At 37.5% G+C, this 18,613-nt stretch overlaps 1 protein-coding gene across 2 annotated transcripts; it reads left to right on the forward strand.

Annotated features, from left to right (window-relative positions):
• The first annotated feature begins 6,381 nt into the window (after positions 1 to 6,381).
• On the forward strand, positions 6,382 to 12,360 carry Ankrd49 (ankyrin repeat domain 49). Of its 2 annotated transcripts, none has more exons than XM_004644769.2 (3): positions 6,382 to 6,435; positions 9,288 to 9,631; positions 10,621 to 12,360. In XM_004644769.2, the coding sequence occupies exons 2-3, from the start codon at positions 9,371 to 9,373 to the stop codon at positions 11,080 to 11,082; spliced, it is 723 nt and encodes a 240-aa protein (XP_004644826.1). In that variant the 5' UTR covers positions 6,382 to 6,435; positions 9,288 to 9,370; the 3' UTR covers positions 11,083 to 12,360. The 2 variants fall into 2 exon arrangements, with proteins under 2 accessions (XP_004644826.1, XP_023560744.1); XM_023704976.1 differs by lacking the exon at positions 6,382 to 6,435 and adding an exon at positions 6,448 to 6,568.
• Positions 12,361 to 18,613: the final 6,253 nt, after the last annotated feature.

The following is an 18,613-nucleotide window of genomic DNA, read 5'->3' on the forward strand; positions in this document are numbered from 1 at the left end:
GACTGGCATGTGGTGCTGGGGGATTGAACCGTGGTCCCTGTGCTTTGCTAAGCTTGTTCCAAGTAGGCGCTTTAGACCACTGAGCCATCTCTCCAGCCCGAGAGTCTAATTTTTAAAAATTATTTTTATATTCTAGATATTAGTCCTCTAACTGAGGAATATCTGGCAAAGAGTTTTCTGATTCTGTCTCTTCACTCTGCTGATCGTTTCTTTTGCTGTGCAGCTTTTTAATTTGATATGATCGCATCTGTTGATTCCTGATGCTTTCTGTGTAACCAGGGCACTCGTCAGTCTTTCTGCCTAGGACTTCCAGTTTTACCTCTTGCATCTCCTAGCAGATCAAGTGTGTCTGTTCTAACACTCAGATCTCTGATCCATTTTGATTTTAGTTTCGTACATACTGAGAGATACCGGTCGTGTAGCGCTGATCTTCTGCATGTGGATAGCTAGTTTTCCCAGTAGCTTTACTAAAAAGGCTAATTTTCCTCCAGTATATGTTTTAGGCCACTTTGCTAATGTTAGCAATTTCTACTGCAAAAAATAATCTTATACTTACATAAGCTCATAAATGCTTTGTTACTTCTCGCATAAATATTAGCCCAGTATTTCTGCCCCCCAGACTTCTTCTATCTCTTTATACAGTTTATAAATCATTCCATAGCAGCACTATGTAAGAGCTTCTTCCTGCTCTTTATTGGCTGGTATAGCACTCCACTTTAGGGTTTACTGTACTGTTTATGCAGTTCCTTAACAGTGGACATTAGTTTTTCCAGCTTTTTACTGTACAAACTTTGTCCTTAATAGAATGTTATCTGTAGGAAAATATCTAGAAAGGAATTGAGTAAAAGGATATAGGCATTTATTTTCATAACTACTGCCAATTTTCCTCCATACTGTTCACATTTATACCTAATATGATGACAATGTATTGGAAGTTCTCCAACTTCATCAACATAAGACATTATCAGGCTTTAAAATCTATGCTAGTGGTTCTCACCTCTGCCTGTATGTCAAGAATTATCTGGGCATCTTTTAAGAAATACCACTGCTTATGAAACATTCAAAGAGACACATCAGTTGGCATGGATACCAGGGTAAGTACTTTATAGGCTTCTTAGGTAAATGTAAGAAGCAACCAGGACTGAGAATCACTGATCCATACCAATCTTACAGAAGAAAAATATTTCAGTATGGATTCATTTTATATTTTTTTTATGAGAGAGCCTTTAAAAAATGTTTAAATGAAATTTTATTTCCTTTTCTGCAAATTGTGTCCATATTCCTTCTCTATTTTCATTGATAATAGCTTTTTATTGATTTGAGTCATATTTATGGAAAATTAGGCATAATTTAGATGAACTGCAAATAACTAGATGAACTATAACTTTTAATTTTGCCTCATGTATCTGCTGGGTAGAAATATATTTTTATGAAAATGTATCAATCTTTTCCTTTATGGCTTCTGGCTTTATATCTCACTTTAGAGACTCTACATCTTAAAAGTTTTTAAGAGTCTGATAGTTTTTTTTAGTATAGTCACTGAATAACTCATTTTTCCCTTAAGATACCAGATGCTACCTTCATAAAATATTAAAATTCTTACATATATTTGAGATTATTTCTGGAGTTTCTGTTCTTTTACTTGCCTATTAAATCATGAACCACATCACATTTTCAGTTGTAGCACTGTAATGTATTCCTTCCTTCATCTTAATTTACAGGAAAACAAAAGATCCAATGAAAGACATTCCACAAAATACCCAAGTAATATGCTTCAAGAGTATCATTGTCATGAAAGACAAGAAAAGACATGCTGGGAATGGTGGTATATGTCTGTAATCGCAGCACTTAGGAGGCTGAAGCAGCAGGGTTGCTGTTGAGTTTGAGGCCAGCCTGGACTACACACAGGAAATTCCAAGCCGGCCTGAACTACATAGTGACACCCTGTCTCAAAAAACAAGACAGAGACTTTAAAAGGAGACTAAGGTAACACTTAAATGTAAAGAGATATTCTATATAGTATTTAAGAAAAAAAATCACAGTAGCTGTTTCATTTGGGGTTCTAGAGAAATACTATAAATTTCAAAAGGACAAATCTTAAAAAGTGATACATTTGGCTACATGGAAATTTAATATTTCAGTCAAAAGACTACATAAAGTTGAAAGACAATCTATAGATTGGGAAAATGTTTATGCCCAATGAAGGCTTGGTATTTAGGACATATAAGCAACTGATACAAATCAGGTAGGAAATGATAAAATCTGAAAAGACGTTATCAAGAATATAAAAATCTAAAATATTCAATCACAATATTTGTACAATGATTATACAAGTTCAAACTGCATTTACTATGAAAATAGCTTATTTGATCCACCGCACCACATGCCATGCGGGCCCCACCCTTGGGTGTGCTGAGCTGGAGACCAGAGACCAGACATGGTGGCATACGCCTGTAATCCTAGTGCTGGGGAGGCTGAAAACAGGAGGATCACTATGAGTCCGAGCTGCATAGTGAGACCCTCTACCAAATACATAAGTTAAAAAAAAAAAAGACTCACTGGTCACCTAACATACCTCATTCTATCTCTGTCTGTGCCCTTATTCCTGCTTTACCAGAATGTTCATTCTCTATGCTCTTCACACATCAAAGCCAAGTCACTCTTCCTCCAAAGCCCAAGTTTAACACGACCTCCTTCATGAAGCTCATCTTGCAATTCTCATCTCCTTGTGATCTCTTCTACTTCTAAACTCCCAGGAAATGCTGCTTATAATTCTCTTGTGGTTCTATCATAAGACTTTCCATGAGTATTCTGACAACTGTTCTTTGAAAGCAGAAACTATGACAAATATTTCATTTCAGAAACAGACCACACACTCATTAAGCATCCCACACATATTTGTAAATTATAAGACTATTTACACCAAAGTAGCCCCTACTTGAAATAAGGACACAACACACACAAAATTTGCTTTGAGCTTTTAATACACTGACACGTAAACAGGCAGTGGAAACACATGAGCCTATAAAAATAAATCAAACTGCAGGAGAAAGCCTGTTGACTAAGAAAATAAGACTACAAATCACACAAATGTAAGCCAAACTCACTTCATTTTCCTGGGCAAGTCTTAAAAATTTCATCATATGCGACAAATGTATCATTTCCTCTCACAGCATCTTTCTCCATAAATCCAAGATGAATATCAGTTGCAACTAAGATTTTAAATGTATTTTCATCATCATCACTGTACCAAAAAAGAAAAACATTTGAGTGCATTAAAGGATATTCAAACAAAAGAGACCTAAGGACACAAATAACAGCAGCTATTTGTGGAGTAAAATCATTTTCCTAGAGCAAGGGACTGAGTTCAATCCCTGGTTCTGCCAAAAAAAAAAAAAAAAAAAAAAAAGAAAAAGAAAAAAAGTCACTTTCCTATCCTTGGCTTGAAATTTTGAAATATTAAACAGATCTTTAAAATTCAGTTTCCTTAGCCACTACACTATTTCAATACAGAACAAATGTACATAATACATATGTAATTGCTTCGGAAATGGATACCCTTGTTATAACCAGTTGTATGTACTCTCATATAACCCAGACCTTGAAGCTTGTTTGTTTTGGCTTATTCTGTTCCACCATAAAAAAACCAAAAGGCTTTGGCTTACCTGGTTTTTGCACATTTCTAGGAAAAGCAAATTTAAAGTCTTCCTCTAAGTTTAAAAGCAGATTTCATATTATATTCTAGTAATTTACATTCAGGCCTCTGAAAATGCTTAACTCCACTTTCTACAGTTACTTTTTCAGTAATAAATTTGGTGAAGTAAAAAAAAAGAAAACCCCACAAAAAACCACCATTTCAACTTAAATGAAATTTATTAAAGGTACTTTTCATATGAAGCAGGAGAACAATAGCTATTAACACTCTTAAACTTGATGTAACTTTCTTTTTTTTCCTTGAGACAAGGTCTCACTATGTGGCGCAAGCAAGCTGGCCTTGAACTTGCTGTGACCTTCCTGCCTTGTGCTGGGATTATAGAAGTACATCACCACAGCTGACTTAATTCTTCAAAATACATTTATATCTACGAGCTCAACTCCGAATATGAAAAGGTAAATATAGAACACAAGTGATTTATTGCCCAACTAGTAATAGAAACAGCAGTAAAGTTTACAGTGAAAACTCAGGCTATTTCTATTCACGGACAAAAGTCTTAAAAAAATTTCTACCTATCTCCAAAATCCAAATCTTTACATACAAAAAAAAAAAAAAAAAAAAAATTAGGGGCCGGGGAGATAGCTCAGTGGACTAAGCACTTGCCTGGCAAGCAAAAGGACCTGAGTTCAATCCCTGGTTCAAAGTGTGCTGTTTTTGAAAGAAATACTAAAAAAAAAAAAAAAAAGCTAGATTTTTCTTTAGAAACTTCAAAAGTAATACGCACAAATTTCAGATTTTTTTTTACAAAGTTCTGAATGATATACACAAACTTTTTGGAACAAATTACTGAATCTTTTTATAACATGTGTTGAACATTTTTACAAAGATTCTCTTACTGAACCCTCAGAATTAATCTGAGAAAGAAATTATTATTCCAATTACACAACAGAAGAAACGAGGCAAGGCCAGGGAATTGCCGACTGGCCTAAGGTCACTGCAAGTTTTGACCAAAGACTTGAACCCAGGTGAAAGACTGCAGGTCCAAAGTTTTTGCATTTAACATTTATAGTCCCTGTATTTACAACCATTTTATTCAAATTTATTTCCCATTCAGTCAATACTAGAACAATTTATTCTACAAATCTCCTTAAATAAAACCGCATTGACCAGTAGGATTTAATCACTAAAATTTAAGAATATTTACAGCTTCAATATTTTCAGACAGTCTGGGGAATTTGCTCTGTGGTAGAATATTTGTTTAGCTAGCTGGAAGCCCTGGGTTCAGTCCTTGGCACCAAAACCAAAAGAAAAAACCTGACCTAAGAAAGTTACAAAAAAGACAAAAAACAAACCAAACCAATATTTTCAAAGAAAGCCTTAGAAGATTAGCTCACACACTACAGCACTGTAACATTACTGCAAGAGTCCAACTATAGCAGCGCATCATCTTTTGGTTAATAAATATATAGTAGAGACTTTTAAACAGTCCAAATATTCTTTTTGATGACTAACATTTCTTGTCCAAAGCTAAACTTACTTGCTGCTAATTAGGTAAGTTTCCTTTTCACGTGCTCATTGCCGACAGACTGTAAAAAGCAAAAGCAATAACGGATTCCCGAAGTCACAGGCTTACAGTGCACCAGCAGGGCTCATCGCCACGGCCAGGAGGGCTCCTCTCTAGCCAGGTGTCTCCCCAGCTACGCCTGGGCGTTGTGTTCCAGTGTGTCAGAAAACTCATTCCATTCCAAATTCTAAAAACAAATATCATGCACACATTTTTAAAGAAGTTGCACATATTTGACCAAGATGAGTTGAGTTGCATAGGACACAGCCTTTTTAAATAAGTCTACTTCGATTTCTGGAAAAAAGTTCTATTTTCGTCTAAGTATCTAATCTATTTATCTATCTAAGAGCTAAGGTAGAAAATAACATCTCCAAAGCTAGTTTCACCATTATGGCTAAACTTATCTCCTATTTTCTTCTCTCTTGCTCTTACTAGAAATAAACGTACAGTAAATAAAAGGACAGAACGGCTCACATAGATGTTCGGCACACAGCTCTGCAGATGCACAAACATTTAAATTGCGTGCAGAGCACATTCTGAAGCCTGGAGGCAACCTCGTATTTTTTGCTCAAACATAAGATTCCAAAGGCATAAAGGTTTGTTTTGGGAAGATAAAGACCCCATATATAAAGCTAGAATAAACAACCAAACACACGGTCTGCAAGGAATCGCTTCTGAGCGCCAGCAGGACAAGTGGCTAGATTTGGGGACCAGCAACAAAACCCCGAAACTCCTTTTCAAGTTCAGGCTCCTTCTGGATTGCAACTCCGCACGCCGCAGCCGCGGGACCCCGAAGTCAGAACGTGAGCCTTCCAGACTCCCCCTAGAGGAGGGCTTCGGCCCCACAACCTGCAAAACGAGGAGGCTAAGATTCCCAAATGGTCCCACACTCGGACTCTTCAAAGCCTCACTTTCATATCCGTGCCGTCTTCTATTTCTCAAAACGGGTCGGGACTCCGTGAAACGACCCAGCAGCCGGCACAGAGAAGCCGCGGAGCCACAAACCCGAATTGGACGCGGGAAAATAATTTCTCGCGATGCCTCATGATGACGTAAGAGACCTCAAGTCCTCTTCGATCCTCATTGGCTGCCGAATACGGCGAGGCGGCTAGAGCAACGGCAGCGGGGCTCCGCCCCCCGCTAAGGAGCCAATCCTGAGCGGCCAGGAGATAGACCCGGAAGCGAGATTCGCGACCCGTGATTTTCTTCTTGTACGGTGGGTATCTTGTCTGTGTCTCGCACCAGGCGTTTCCTGGTGGATTCGATCCGATTAAGAACTGGTGTTGTAGAGGCTGTCGCCTTTCGAACCTGGCCTATCCCTGAAGGTCTGGCAGCGTGGATGATGCTAGGTAGGACGGAGGCGGCTTCCTCAGCCTTGGCTGCTTGGGAGGCCGCAGGCGCGATTCCCTGGCCTTTGAATGACCGGCCTCAGCCAGAGCTGGACTGGCGGCCCTCATTCCTACTCCTCCGACTCTTTATTTCCTACTTCTCTTTATTGTGCCCCATGCATCCCGGATTAGTGCAGTAGAAATGAATATGGAACATTTTAATTAGAAGATAGCCCTTCAGTTCCATTGTATGATTCTTGGTCAGTGACAAATTATTTTACTCTGCACAAACCTCAGCCCATTCACCTGTAAAATGGGCTTATAGCCCTGTTTATTACAGATACATCTTTTTAAGGCGCTGGCCGAGATCCGATCTTTTCCTAATTTGCTTTCATTAAACAAAAGTCTTGTTTTACTTTACTCCATGAATCGAGATGCATTTAGGTTTGACTTTTTAAACTAAATATAACAAGGAAATTTTATATATAATTTAATATATCTCGAACTGTAAATTCAGAATTTATATAAATTTATATATATTTCTATTAAAATATTTAGAATAAAATCTGTGTCATAATGTCACTATACTTTATGTACAAGTGAACCTTAAGTTATTTATTGGCATCTAAACTTTTAATGAATTGATGTATGACCACTTTTGTGTTGCAAGGTTCAGGAAATAGTTTGAGAGTAATGGAAAAAAAAAAAGGGAAATCCAAGAGAACCAATGAAACAAAAAGTAGTTTTTATGGAGGTCTCTCAAAAGACTGAAAGGCTAGACAGGCCTTAGAAACTTTTTAATGTGAGATTTATAGTTTGCAATAATGTTATAGGCCCAAAGAAGGTACTGAACATGAATGGTAGATTTTAAGTTGACTTTGGACCTCTCGCCTGCCACTAGTAGTAAAATTTAATAGCACACTAAGGTTGTGTACTATTAGATGTGTGAAATTAAGTGGATGTAACTAGCACTGGATCATCTCAATTCAATTCTGGCAAAATCAAGAGCTAGAGCTTTAATTTAACGCTACAAATATTTCTTAATGCCTGCTATATGCAAATGAGACCTAAATATAAATTCAATCTGGTCTCTGACCTTAAGTTTATAATCTTTTAAAATGCAAAAACTGAAACAAAGGTGATGAAGCAAAACAAATTGTAGCATCAAAAGCAGGAAAAAAATTCTAATTGATGAAAGGATCAAGGTAAAAAAAGACGAAGGATAGAAAAAAAAGTGAAAGATAAATAATTTTGAAAATAATCTTAAAAGCTTGGTAAGATTCCAACAAATATAACATAGAGGCTGAGAAGTGGTGTTTTTAGAAAATTATTATGATTCTTTTTAAAATTAAGGTGAAATTAATTAAGGTGTAAGGTGAGTAACTCTTAAACTGATACTAGTTTATAAGTGAATATGGCACAAGGCAAGCGTGGAGTACACAGTCCCCTCAAAATAAAAAATGAATCAATATGGCAGCCTAGTAGAATACATATTTTTATTATTATTATTTTTTTTTTTTGGCAGAACCAGGGATTGAACTCAGGCCCTTGTGCTTGCCAGGGAAGCACTTATCCTACTAAGCCATCTCCCCAGCCCCACCCTAGTAGAATAAATATCACTTCCTTCAGCAAGCCTTCTTTAATCCTTTGAGGTAGCTGACTCATAGCCCCTTACATCCTCATAGTATGTGTATATGGTCCAGCCATAGTACTTAATATGTTGTCTTCACAGTCATCTCCACTGGACAGGCTTCTTGAGGCAAGACTGGGTCTGTTCTTTATTAAATCCCAGTACACATCCATTCCATTCATACTTGAGTGAAGTGAATGAGAATAAGATTTAGTTTAAGACAGAGTGAACCAAGAGCTGTGGTTGCCTGCCAGTGAACAACACTGCTTTTTAAATAGCAGGTTTTCCCAGGCTTGAAATTATTGAAGTAGAAATAGGATAATAATTACGTGTGTTGCAATAAAGATATTGCATTAATAAGAGACTGGACAGATACCCTTTTAGGGCAGTGATGGTGAACCTTTTAGAGATTGAGTGCCCATACTGCAATCCAAAGCCCACTTAGATATTGCAGAGTTCCAACACTGCATTTCAGCCTGAATGCTGAGGTTATTGTCTAGAAGAAATAACTCCTACATTAACATCTTTTGTCTTAAAAGAAAAACAGTAATAGGTATGATAGGTTTGACACCACTGTTTTAGGGGCTTCCCTCATATCAATCCTTTAAAGCTTTTTTTTGTTTTTGTTTTTTGCACAGCCAGGGATTGAACTCAGGCCCTTGCACTTGCCGGGGAAGCGCTTATTCTCCTGAGCCATCTCCCCGGCCCCTAAAGTTGCTTTTGAGGAATTAGAAATGTTTGTTTCTGATCTATATTATCTATGTTTATAAAAATCTTTAATGTACCTATATTTGTTATGTTAGTTTGAAAACTTAAAATATTCATCATTCTTAATATACCATAGTACTTAAACCAGTATATTTAGCTGTTGTACTCAAAATAGTTATAGCTACTGACTTAGCAGAGGTTAACAGCAAAAAGATGTGCTAGATCATTAAAGAGCAAAGATAAGTGAACTCTATCAGCTCCAACTTTCAGCATATTTTATGGATATTATGAAAAAACCCTCAAAGAATTTAGATACGGTTTGTTTCTGCATGTTTATGCAGCTGCTCTGTGCTATTAATAGTCTCGGTTACTGTTTTTCTAATTTTGTTTTTGTGTTTTCAGATCTTGATGAGTAAAATCAAGTCGACAGAACTCATCTGGACAAAGAGTATCTGAAATGTTAGTTCTGTAGAATAGTTATAAAAATGGAAAAAGAGAAAGTAAATGATGATGGGAAGCTAGACCCAGAGAATTTGTCAGACTTTTCTGAACACTTTAACCAACTTGAATTGTTGGAAACACACGGACACCTTATTCCCACTGGCACTCAGAGCCTCTGGGTCGGCAATTCTGATGAAGACGAGGAGGAACAATATGAAAAAAACGAAGAGTGGTATCAGTTGCAAGAAAAAAAAATGGAAAAAGATCCAAGCAAACTACTTCTTTGGGCTGCTGAAAAAAATCGGGTAAAACGAAGGAAAGGGGGGGGGGGTTGGTGATCATATTGTAGTAGGAAGAACGGTGTTTTAGGGCAGTTTTTGTCTATATTTTTAGGGAAGTGTCTACAGGGTCACATTACATAGATTGGACTCGTAATGATTCTCCTGTTTCCAGCCTCCCAAGTACTGTGATTACAGGCTTGTGCCACCATGTCCAATCTCAGTTGCCTACTCAGCGTGCCCCGGGGTGGTGGGGCCGGCACGGGGATCACACCCTCGATCCTTGCAGGCGCTTTACTCCAGCCCTGAAAATTATTGCCTGGTTGCATGCTTCTAAAGTCGTATTCAGAAGCAGTCAAACCCTTTAATCCATGGATTTCTTTGTCTCTATTTTATTCTGGTAGGAGAAATTTTAGGTACTACATATATTGATACGCTAATCCTATAATCAGTTATTATTTTCTGTACAGATGAAATATAAAATATTAGATACAATTACTCATGTAGGGCCAAAACTTTTGTGCAGTAAGCCGCAACCAGACCAGGAATAAATGTATGGTTTGACAGTCAAGTTCTTAGAAGCAACTGAATATAGTTAACACTCAATATAGTTAATATAGCAACTGATTTAGTCATTACTAAATCAGTTGTCCCCCCCCCAAAAAAAAGTGACTTATTTTCATTTTGAAATGATCCACTAATAAGTTACTATATAAAGCTACTGGGAAATAGGGTGAAAAAAGAATTAAAATGTGTTATGTACATGTATTAATTTCCCCCAAGAAATATAAACATGTACTAGTAAAAAAGAAAAAAACCTTACTAGTTTAAATTTCTGTATATTTTTTTTCTTTTTCTTTTTATTTATTTATTTTTTTTTTTGCCAGAACTGGGGATTGAACTTAGGCCCTTGTACTTGAAAGGCAAGTGCTTATTCTACTGAGCCATCTCCCTGGCCACAAGTTTCTGTATTTCATTTCAAGATGGGTGTTTATTGGATCTTTTTTCCCTCTCAGCTTACTACAGTGCGGAGAATACTTTCTGAAAAGGCCACTCATGTGAACACCAGGGATGAAGATGAGTATACGCCCCTTCATCGAGCAGCCTACAGTGGACACTTAGACGTTGTCCGGGAGCTGGTCGCACAAGGGGCGGATGTGCACGCGGTGACTGTGGATGGCTGGACACCTCTGCACAGCGCTTGTAAGTGGAATAACACCAGAGTGGCTTCTTTCTTACTTCAGCATGATGCAGATATCAATGCTCAGACAAAAGGCCTCTTAACCCCTTTGCATCTTGCTGCTGGGAACAGAGACAGCAAAGATACTCTGGAACTCCTCCTGATGAACCGTTACATCAAACCAAGTCTGAAGAACAACTTGGAAGAAACTGCATTTGATATTGCCAGGAGGACAAGTATCTATCACTACCTCTTTGAAATCGTGGAAGGCTGTACAAATTCTTCACCTCAGTCTTAATGGTTCTAATAATTTTCTTAAATTTCTAAATACCAGTGCCTCCTTTGTGTGAAATATAAATTATTGCCATAATACAAAATTGACATCAAATGTCTTACTATAGAAACTCAGTGATGCTCATTATGTTCTTCAAGTGAATTGCCTGACCTTGATGTCAAAATGTATTTGAGAGTTGCTTGGATGTATCTTTAATGATTTTGGTGGAGTTTGTGGTTTTTATCAGAAGTAATTTTACCTACACTTACAAACTTGACACGGGTAATACAGAAACTAAAGATATTTTTGGTGCTGATCTAAGAGAAATGTATTTTTAAATATCCCAAATCCTGGATCCTTGTTGAATATTTAGTATACTGACATGTATTTTTGTAAGGTGAGGTAACTCAGTTTAATTTAAAAGTCTTAAATACACTGGTGCAGTTCAGCTGTCTTCTCTACATTGTCATAGCCAATTGCTTTCCTTCCAAACCAGAAAAACTAATATATTACTGACTTGAATCTTTATATGTTCAAAAGTTTTTAAAAAACTTTAGGTCTTTATTTTTTAAAATGTAGGCCATTTTCAGGAAAGCAGTTGTTTAATCTATGAATGCTATATGCTGCCTCCCTCACCACAACCACATGATCCTGTGAATAGCCCTACCTCACGCTGGTCATTGTACACGAAATGTACTTTTACAGTGAGTCAGTATGATCTTCCAGACATATACTCAGCTATACCTTGGTCCAGGAGATTTTAACATACTTCGCTCCAGCTAGCTTTTCCTGCCTAATCCTGCTGGATTGGACACTACTCAAATAATCTGTTGAGTTCACAGGAAGTGTTGATTTTCCTAGATTCTCGTGTTATATAAGCCATTATGAAGGCAAAGTGACAAGGGATAAGGAGCTTTTAGGGTTGAAGGGATGATTACTATATAGGAACTAGAACCACCAAGTGGTTCCGTTTTCTTTCAAAACCATAGTGTGGATAGTGACAAAAGGCATAAAAATAAATACTCAAGAAAAATAAAGAACAAGTTTTGACAAAAACATCATGAATCATTTTCTTAGCTGGTGTATAATTTTGTCAGCATATTCAAGCAGCATGTCTTTAATAGTCTACTCTCTGAATCCAGTCTCCAGCATAGCTTTCCACTGACTTCCCCTTCTGCAACTGCTCTCAAAAGGTCTCCTCTTCACACTAGAACTAAAACTCACATCCAAAGGAAAGGACACTAGACTGAGTCACTTGTTCTTTGCATCCATTCCTCACCTTCCACCTTTGCTGCAGAGTCAGCCCAGGGCCTTTGCACTGTTATATCCCAGTGCTTTATTTCTTATTTTGAGGTAGAGTCTTGAGAGTCCAGGCTTAGCTTCAACATGTGACCCTTCTGCCTCAGCCTCCCAGGGTGGTGGGATTACACATGTGCACCACCATCCCCAGCTTGTCAGTATATTGAAATTTTGTTATTAGTCTATGTTTGCTGTAGATAATGATTATACTTATCATGTACATAGCACATCTTAATTCTTTTTTATCCCCTTCCCATCTCTCCCTCTTCCTTGCAATTCTTGTTCCCCTTTCCATTTCAAAAAGCTCTACCATAGGACTCTATTTCCATTTTTTTCTTCGATTTTCTCTTTCCTTTGTTAACCTATATCTGTTCTCCCATTTGAAAATGAGTATCTTTATTTTGTTCTATATAATTTTTAAATGGCTAAGTTTGTCTCTTGAGCCAACACATATGACTCAATTGTTTTAGACTAAATAATGTTATTTGGTCAAATACATGTGACAGTTTCTTGGTGAAGACAAATTGGGTCATCCTAGAAAACTTAATAATAAATAAACTGAATCATTGTGACAGTATTGTGATGTGTGGCTAGATAGGTTCTGCCTCATTTCCAGAGTACCATCCTCTCTTTACACAGGTTTTGACAGAAGATGAGAATTTACTTCCTGTTTAATCTGGCCCAGGTGAGTGATGCCATATGATAGGTCCTGACTTTCCCAGTAGGCCTCTGAATGTAGTGGGTTTGTTATCTGAAAGTCACAGATTATGACTCTATTCTTCCTTGGGAATAGATCTCATCCATGATTTTACATAAAGTTTCCATTCAAGTGAAGTTTATACCATGTCCTAGTCACTCATCACTGGGACAGGAGGCTGCAAACCCACAGCTGAAAGGAAGAGAGGCTTATTGTAGTTGACATTTTCAGTCGAGTCAGTGAGCTCCAAGGCAGAAGGCGTGGTGGAGAGAGTTGGCAGAGCAGGCCAGCGAAGGTGGTAGGTGTGGAGGGACACATACCTTTACAAGTCATGGCCACACCTCCCCACTTCTGAGTGGACTCAGCATCCTAACATCGATTTAGTCCAGCACCCCTGTGATTCAGTCACCTTTCCAAAGTCCCACCTATAGGCCAATGAATGCTTTGGGTGGCCATCTAGGTATAGACCTTTATGGGGCCAAAGAAGCCTCCCTACTTCTGATTGGCAGTTGACATTTGGCTGACTTGTTTGCAGTCCTCAATGTGTAAGCAAACTATATAAAGAAACCCTTCTTCCAAGTTGCCAATAAAATGTGTGGCATAGGTATTATTTGTTCTCTTTATACTTTTATTGCTATTTAATGTACTCCTCTGCCCACAGAAGGCATTCAGTGATGGTGCTTTTGATATGTTGGTACTTTCCAGTTTTTCTCTTGATACTGGAAAGTTTACCCAAAGACTTCAGGATAAAAATCTTTTTTTTTTTTTAATTACTAAGAGCTTAATTTTGCTCTACTTATGTGTTTGAAGGAAGAGATGACTTGTTATATTGAAGGTCAACATAACTTACAGGCTTACAGTCAAATTAGTTGGTTCTGCCTTTGTAAGTCTCAAATATATTTCTCCAGCAAGCCTTCTGGCCCTTAACCTACATAGTGTTGGGACATAGAGTCTTTGCAGTTAAAATGTTAGAACATTTGTTTCTGTCCGTTCCCATCTATTATGGTATCCACAACTGTTGTTAGAAGATTGCAATCAAGAGACACTCCCAAGACATGCCCCACACCAGAATGAAATCTCTGCATCAACTCTGTTCTTGATTAACACATACACCAGTTTTACCCTACCTGAAATGGCTCCAGAAGTTTGTGGAACTGCCTAAAATATCTGATTCTCAAGTCAATCATGCCTTGCTATATAGTTATGCATGGGATGCTGTAACTCTCCTGTAGGATTACTAGGTGGTCATGAAACTAAAACAAAGTGCTCTCTCTAAAGGGAAATTAAAATTCCTCTCTTTTCTGTCCCCTCTCCACCTGCTGGGAATCAAACTCAGGACCTTGTGTTTGCCAGGCATGTGCTGTGCCACTGAGGCACTATTTCTTTTCTGCAAGGCCTGAGATCTTTATTAAGTTAACACAGTAAGGGCTGGGGAGATAGCTCAGTGGCGTAAGTGCAATTATCTATATCGTTATCAAATAGAAACTGTAATTTTAGGGAGTTTTAGTAGCCACATTAAACAAAAATGGGTGAAAATTATGTTAAAAGTATATGTTCAATATGTTCAAAATATTCATTTCATCATGAAATGCTCGTAGGGTTTGTATCTAGATGTACCCCTAAAGCTTCATGTGCTCATAGCCAGAACTTCTCAGCAGTAGTTGGATCCAGAGTATGTGACACTGGGATTAAGGATGTGATGCTGGCATTGACTTATTGTGCGGTGTCAGGATTAAGGGCAGGTACCCTGGCTAGATCTATAGGGGACAGAAAGAGGGCTGCAGCTGTCACTACCTGCCCCTTGCTTCTTGCTGCATTTGCTGCCTTCTGCTGCCATGAACTGTTTCTTTTCTGCAATACCCCTCTGCCATGCTGCCCTGCCTTGGAGCCAGCTGATTATGGACTGAAACTTGTACAGTTGTGAACGGAAGTAAGCCTTTCCTCCAAAAGAGGAAAAAAGCTCAAACGTGATGCAAAACAATTTTGTGTTTTCTAGAAAGAAAAGAAATTTGACCAGAAAATCTGTTTCCAGAGTGAGTCTAAGGGCTGAGTGACATTGCTTATTCTTTATGGATCTTCCTGATAACTGTTAAATGAGTTTTTCTACATTCATATCTGTTTTCCATTTTCAAAATGCATTCACGTGAATACTGAATAAAAAGACAAAATGCTCCTTTGTAGTTCATTATTCATTCAAATCTCAGGTACATCCAGTGGTCTTTACTAGGAATTGAATGGCATGGTCATATTCTCCAGTATTGCTCACTGTAACAAGATTTGTAAGCCAGAAAATCAGCTTAATGAACAAAATAGCTTATATAATCAAAAAGTAAACTGCCTGATTTGTTTTCCTTTTTTCTCATTTTATTATGTCAGTGCTTCATCTCCGCTAGATGTGTAGTATTTAAAAATTAGGAAAACAAATGGAGAATTAATTTTAGTTCAGAAAGGTTGTTATCCCCTCAGGAGTCATTGGAGTTCATACTCAGCTGCATTAACCAGAGGCAATTTTCAATAATCAAGAAGAGAGAGAGACAAAAGTGAGACAATAATGTTGATGTCATAAGAAACACGGACCCACCAGGCTTTCCAAACTAGCTTAATGACTCATGAATAGAGTGTATACTGATTGTAGGGACCAAGCAAATGCATACTGATTGCAGAGACTTCTATGTCTAGGATGTAGCTTTGTTTGGAGAAACATAAAAGGACCCAAGATAAAGAACAAACACTTCAGGACATGTACCAGGAAAAAAAAAAAAAAAAAAGGAGTAGGAGGCAGACTTCCTTTACATGGTTTTGCATACTTCTTAATTGAAATTTGAAGATTTGCAAACCTTACAAGGAAAGATATTGGAGTTCTTCTATCTCTTTTTCACTTACAGTTTTGCTGTTGGATGATAGGGTGGCTTGGAGCACATCTAGAAAGTGAACTGTGGTGCATTTCTTATCTTCTGTGTTACTGACTCTTGGAGCCGGTAATTGTGTGGTGTGTGTGCATGTGGCAGTGGTGCCTCAGGACTTGCTGTGCATTGTAAGATGTTTAGTCACATTCCTGGATGTCCCGATTCACTAGATGTGACCGGCACCTTCTAGCCCCTTGACTTTTGTTGTGACAATAAAAAAAAAGTCTTTAGATATTGACAAGGTCCATGGCTAAATGTCATCAAAAATACTTAAGGCAAGAGATTTCATAATTTGGTCAGCCATAGTTTTGAACGTTACTGTTTGCATGCAATTATGATTTAAATAAAAATATTCCCCCCAAAATCTTAATGTGCTCAGAGGCAGAGCTTGTGGAAGGTGATAATCATTGGATTATGTGATTTACAGTGATAGAGCAAGAAAGATTCCATTTTCTTTCTGTGACTCCATTTTAACACAAAGCACTTAAGTTCATTTAAATTGTATTTTACTTTATTCCCTCACCCACCCCTCTGTAGTGAACCATAAAACCTACTGAGGAAAACAAGGCCGTAAAAAAGGGAAGGAACAGAACAGTTTAGGAAGTAGGGCAGACATCATACAGCAATATCCTGTGAGTGGCAGGTGGTCTACAGTGTCTGGAGAATGTAAGAATGTAAACCTTGGAATCATTGTGTGGCAATTCTGAGACATTTCTGTGGGTGTGGAAATGCGGTTGCAATGGATACCTAAAAAGCAGAGCCTAAAAGCAAAGTTGAGGCCAGTACTGACAATGTGCATCCTGACCCAAAGTCAGGGCATCAGTCATGAGCTTGAAATGAAGTTTCCTTGCTCTTCCATGCTCGTCTCTTTTGTAGGCGCTTATCTTTGCTCACTGTCACTCTGCCATTACAACAACTGTTATGAAGCGGTCACAGATGGGTTCCTGGGGCATAACCTGGAAGGTATGCTACTTCCATCTGAGGCTCCTCCCTTCTACCTCTGCTTCCTGGTCCCTAGGATGCAAGTGGCTTTACTTTTTTTTTTTTTTTTTGGCTTAGTGGTTAATTGCTGTACAAAATGCAGACTTGAGATCCTATTTACAAACACCATTAGAACAAATCATTTTTTTTTGGTGGAACCGGGGATTGAACTCAGGCCCTTATGCTTGCCAGGAAAGTGCTTAGTCCACTGAGCTATCTCCCCGGCCCCAGCTTTTCTTCTGTTCTGCATGTCTGCCATGCTCTTCCTGCCTTGGGGCCCCCTGACCCAGGACTGAAAGTGAGCCTTAAACTCTTGTGCTTTGTGGGCTTTGGTATTGTGTTCCAGTGACAAGGAGGTTAATAAAACACACACCACCAGTTAGTCTGATAGTAATTTCAGTAATAACAATTCCACTTTAATAATACTTTTATGTGATTCATGTATGGTACAGTTTGAGTATGTAGAAATTACTATTAAGAACAAATTATATTTGTTTTTAAACATTCAATTGATATTTTAAAATCTGATTATTTGTACCTACATTTTCTGTATATATGGCATATTTCCATATATAAAGTATACACATTATATAATCCATGAACAAATTTATTAATTTAGTCCTTGCTTTTTTATTGTACATAAATGTCTTTTCTTTTTAAAATTGTATTTTTCTTTATTATTATACTTTCATTAGTTTATTTTTATGTTTAACGTGAGGTGTATCTCCTAAAATGTAATTGTATACATACTAATTTTTCACAATAAATATAATCATTATGTACCGCAAACATGTAGTAATAAAAATTAAAAATTTAGGGCTGGGGAGATAGCTCAGTAGAATAAGCACTTGCCTGATATGCACAAGGTCCTAAGTTCAATCCCCAGTTCTGAAAAAAAAAAATTAAAAAGTGTAAAATACAGCAGTTATCAACAATAAATGCTTGTAGCGGATCTCAAGAACTAACTCATTTTGCACAAGTGAAACTTCATACCACTGAGCATCTCTTCCCATTTCTACCTTCCCCCAGTCCCTGAAAACTACCTTCTATTTTGCCTCTATGAATTTGCCTTCTTAACTACATCACATAAGAAGGAGGAATGTAGTGAGTAGAAGCAAACTGCATCTTATGGCATCAAAACATAAATAAGCACAAGTTCTGTTAGTTGAAAAGTCATTTGAACCAAATCAATTTTTAAAAAGAAAACAAAATTAGGGAACTTATACTACCTGTTTTCAAGATTAGCTGTGAAACTAGTACCAAGACACTGAAGAGTTAGTTTTACAAATTAATAAAACAGAGACTCTAGAAATAAATGTGAATACAGATGGACAATTGAGCTTTTACAAAAGTGTCAAGGAATTTAATGGGGAATTCTCTTCAATAATTGTGGAACAAACGAATATTTATATAGGGGAAAATGAACTCATCTATACACAGAATAACTGGTTGTCTGGTGACAGGGTGAGGGTCAAAGGTCATGGCAAATATTTTTAAAGTGATGGAACACTTTGTATCTTGATTGTGTTGGTATTGCAGGTATGGTATATACCACTGTCAAAATTTGTTGAATTCTTTAGCATTTTAAGTAGAATGCAGTTTTTTTCTGTTATTCTTCGATGAAGTTGAATTGTAAAGGCAGGTCACCAAAGATGACTATGTTATTCTTTTT

Source organism: Octodon degus, unplaced genomic scaffold (genome assembly GCF_000260255.1).
Source record: "Octodon degus isolate 3935 unplaced genomic scaffold, OctDeg1.0 scaffold00209, whole genome shotgun sequence".
Taxonomy (NCBI): Eukaryota; Metazoa; Chordata; class Mammalia; order Rodentia; family Octodontidae; genus Octodon; species Octodon degus.

What these genes read in the sequence shown, in the direction of transcription:
- Ankrd49 (XM_004644769.2), top strand. Translation starts at nt 9,371, where the DNA reads ATGGAAAAAGAGAAAGTAAATGATGATGGGAAGCTAGACCCAGAGAAT. An exon ending in GGGCTGCTGAAAAAAATCGG is followed by an intron (nt 9,632 to 10,620) that starts GTAAAACGAAGG and finishes TTTCCCTCTCAG; the next exon opens with CTTACTACAGTGCGGAGAAT.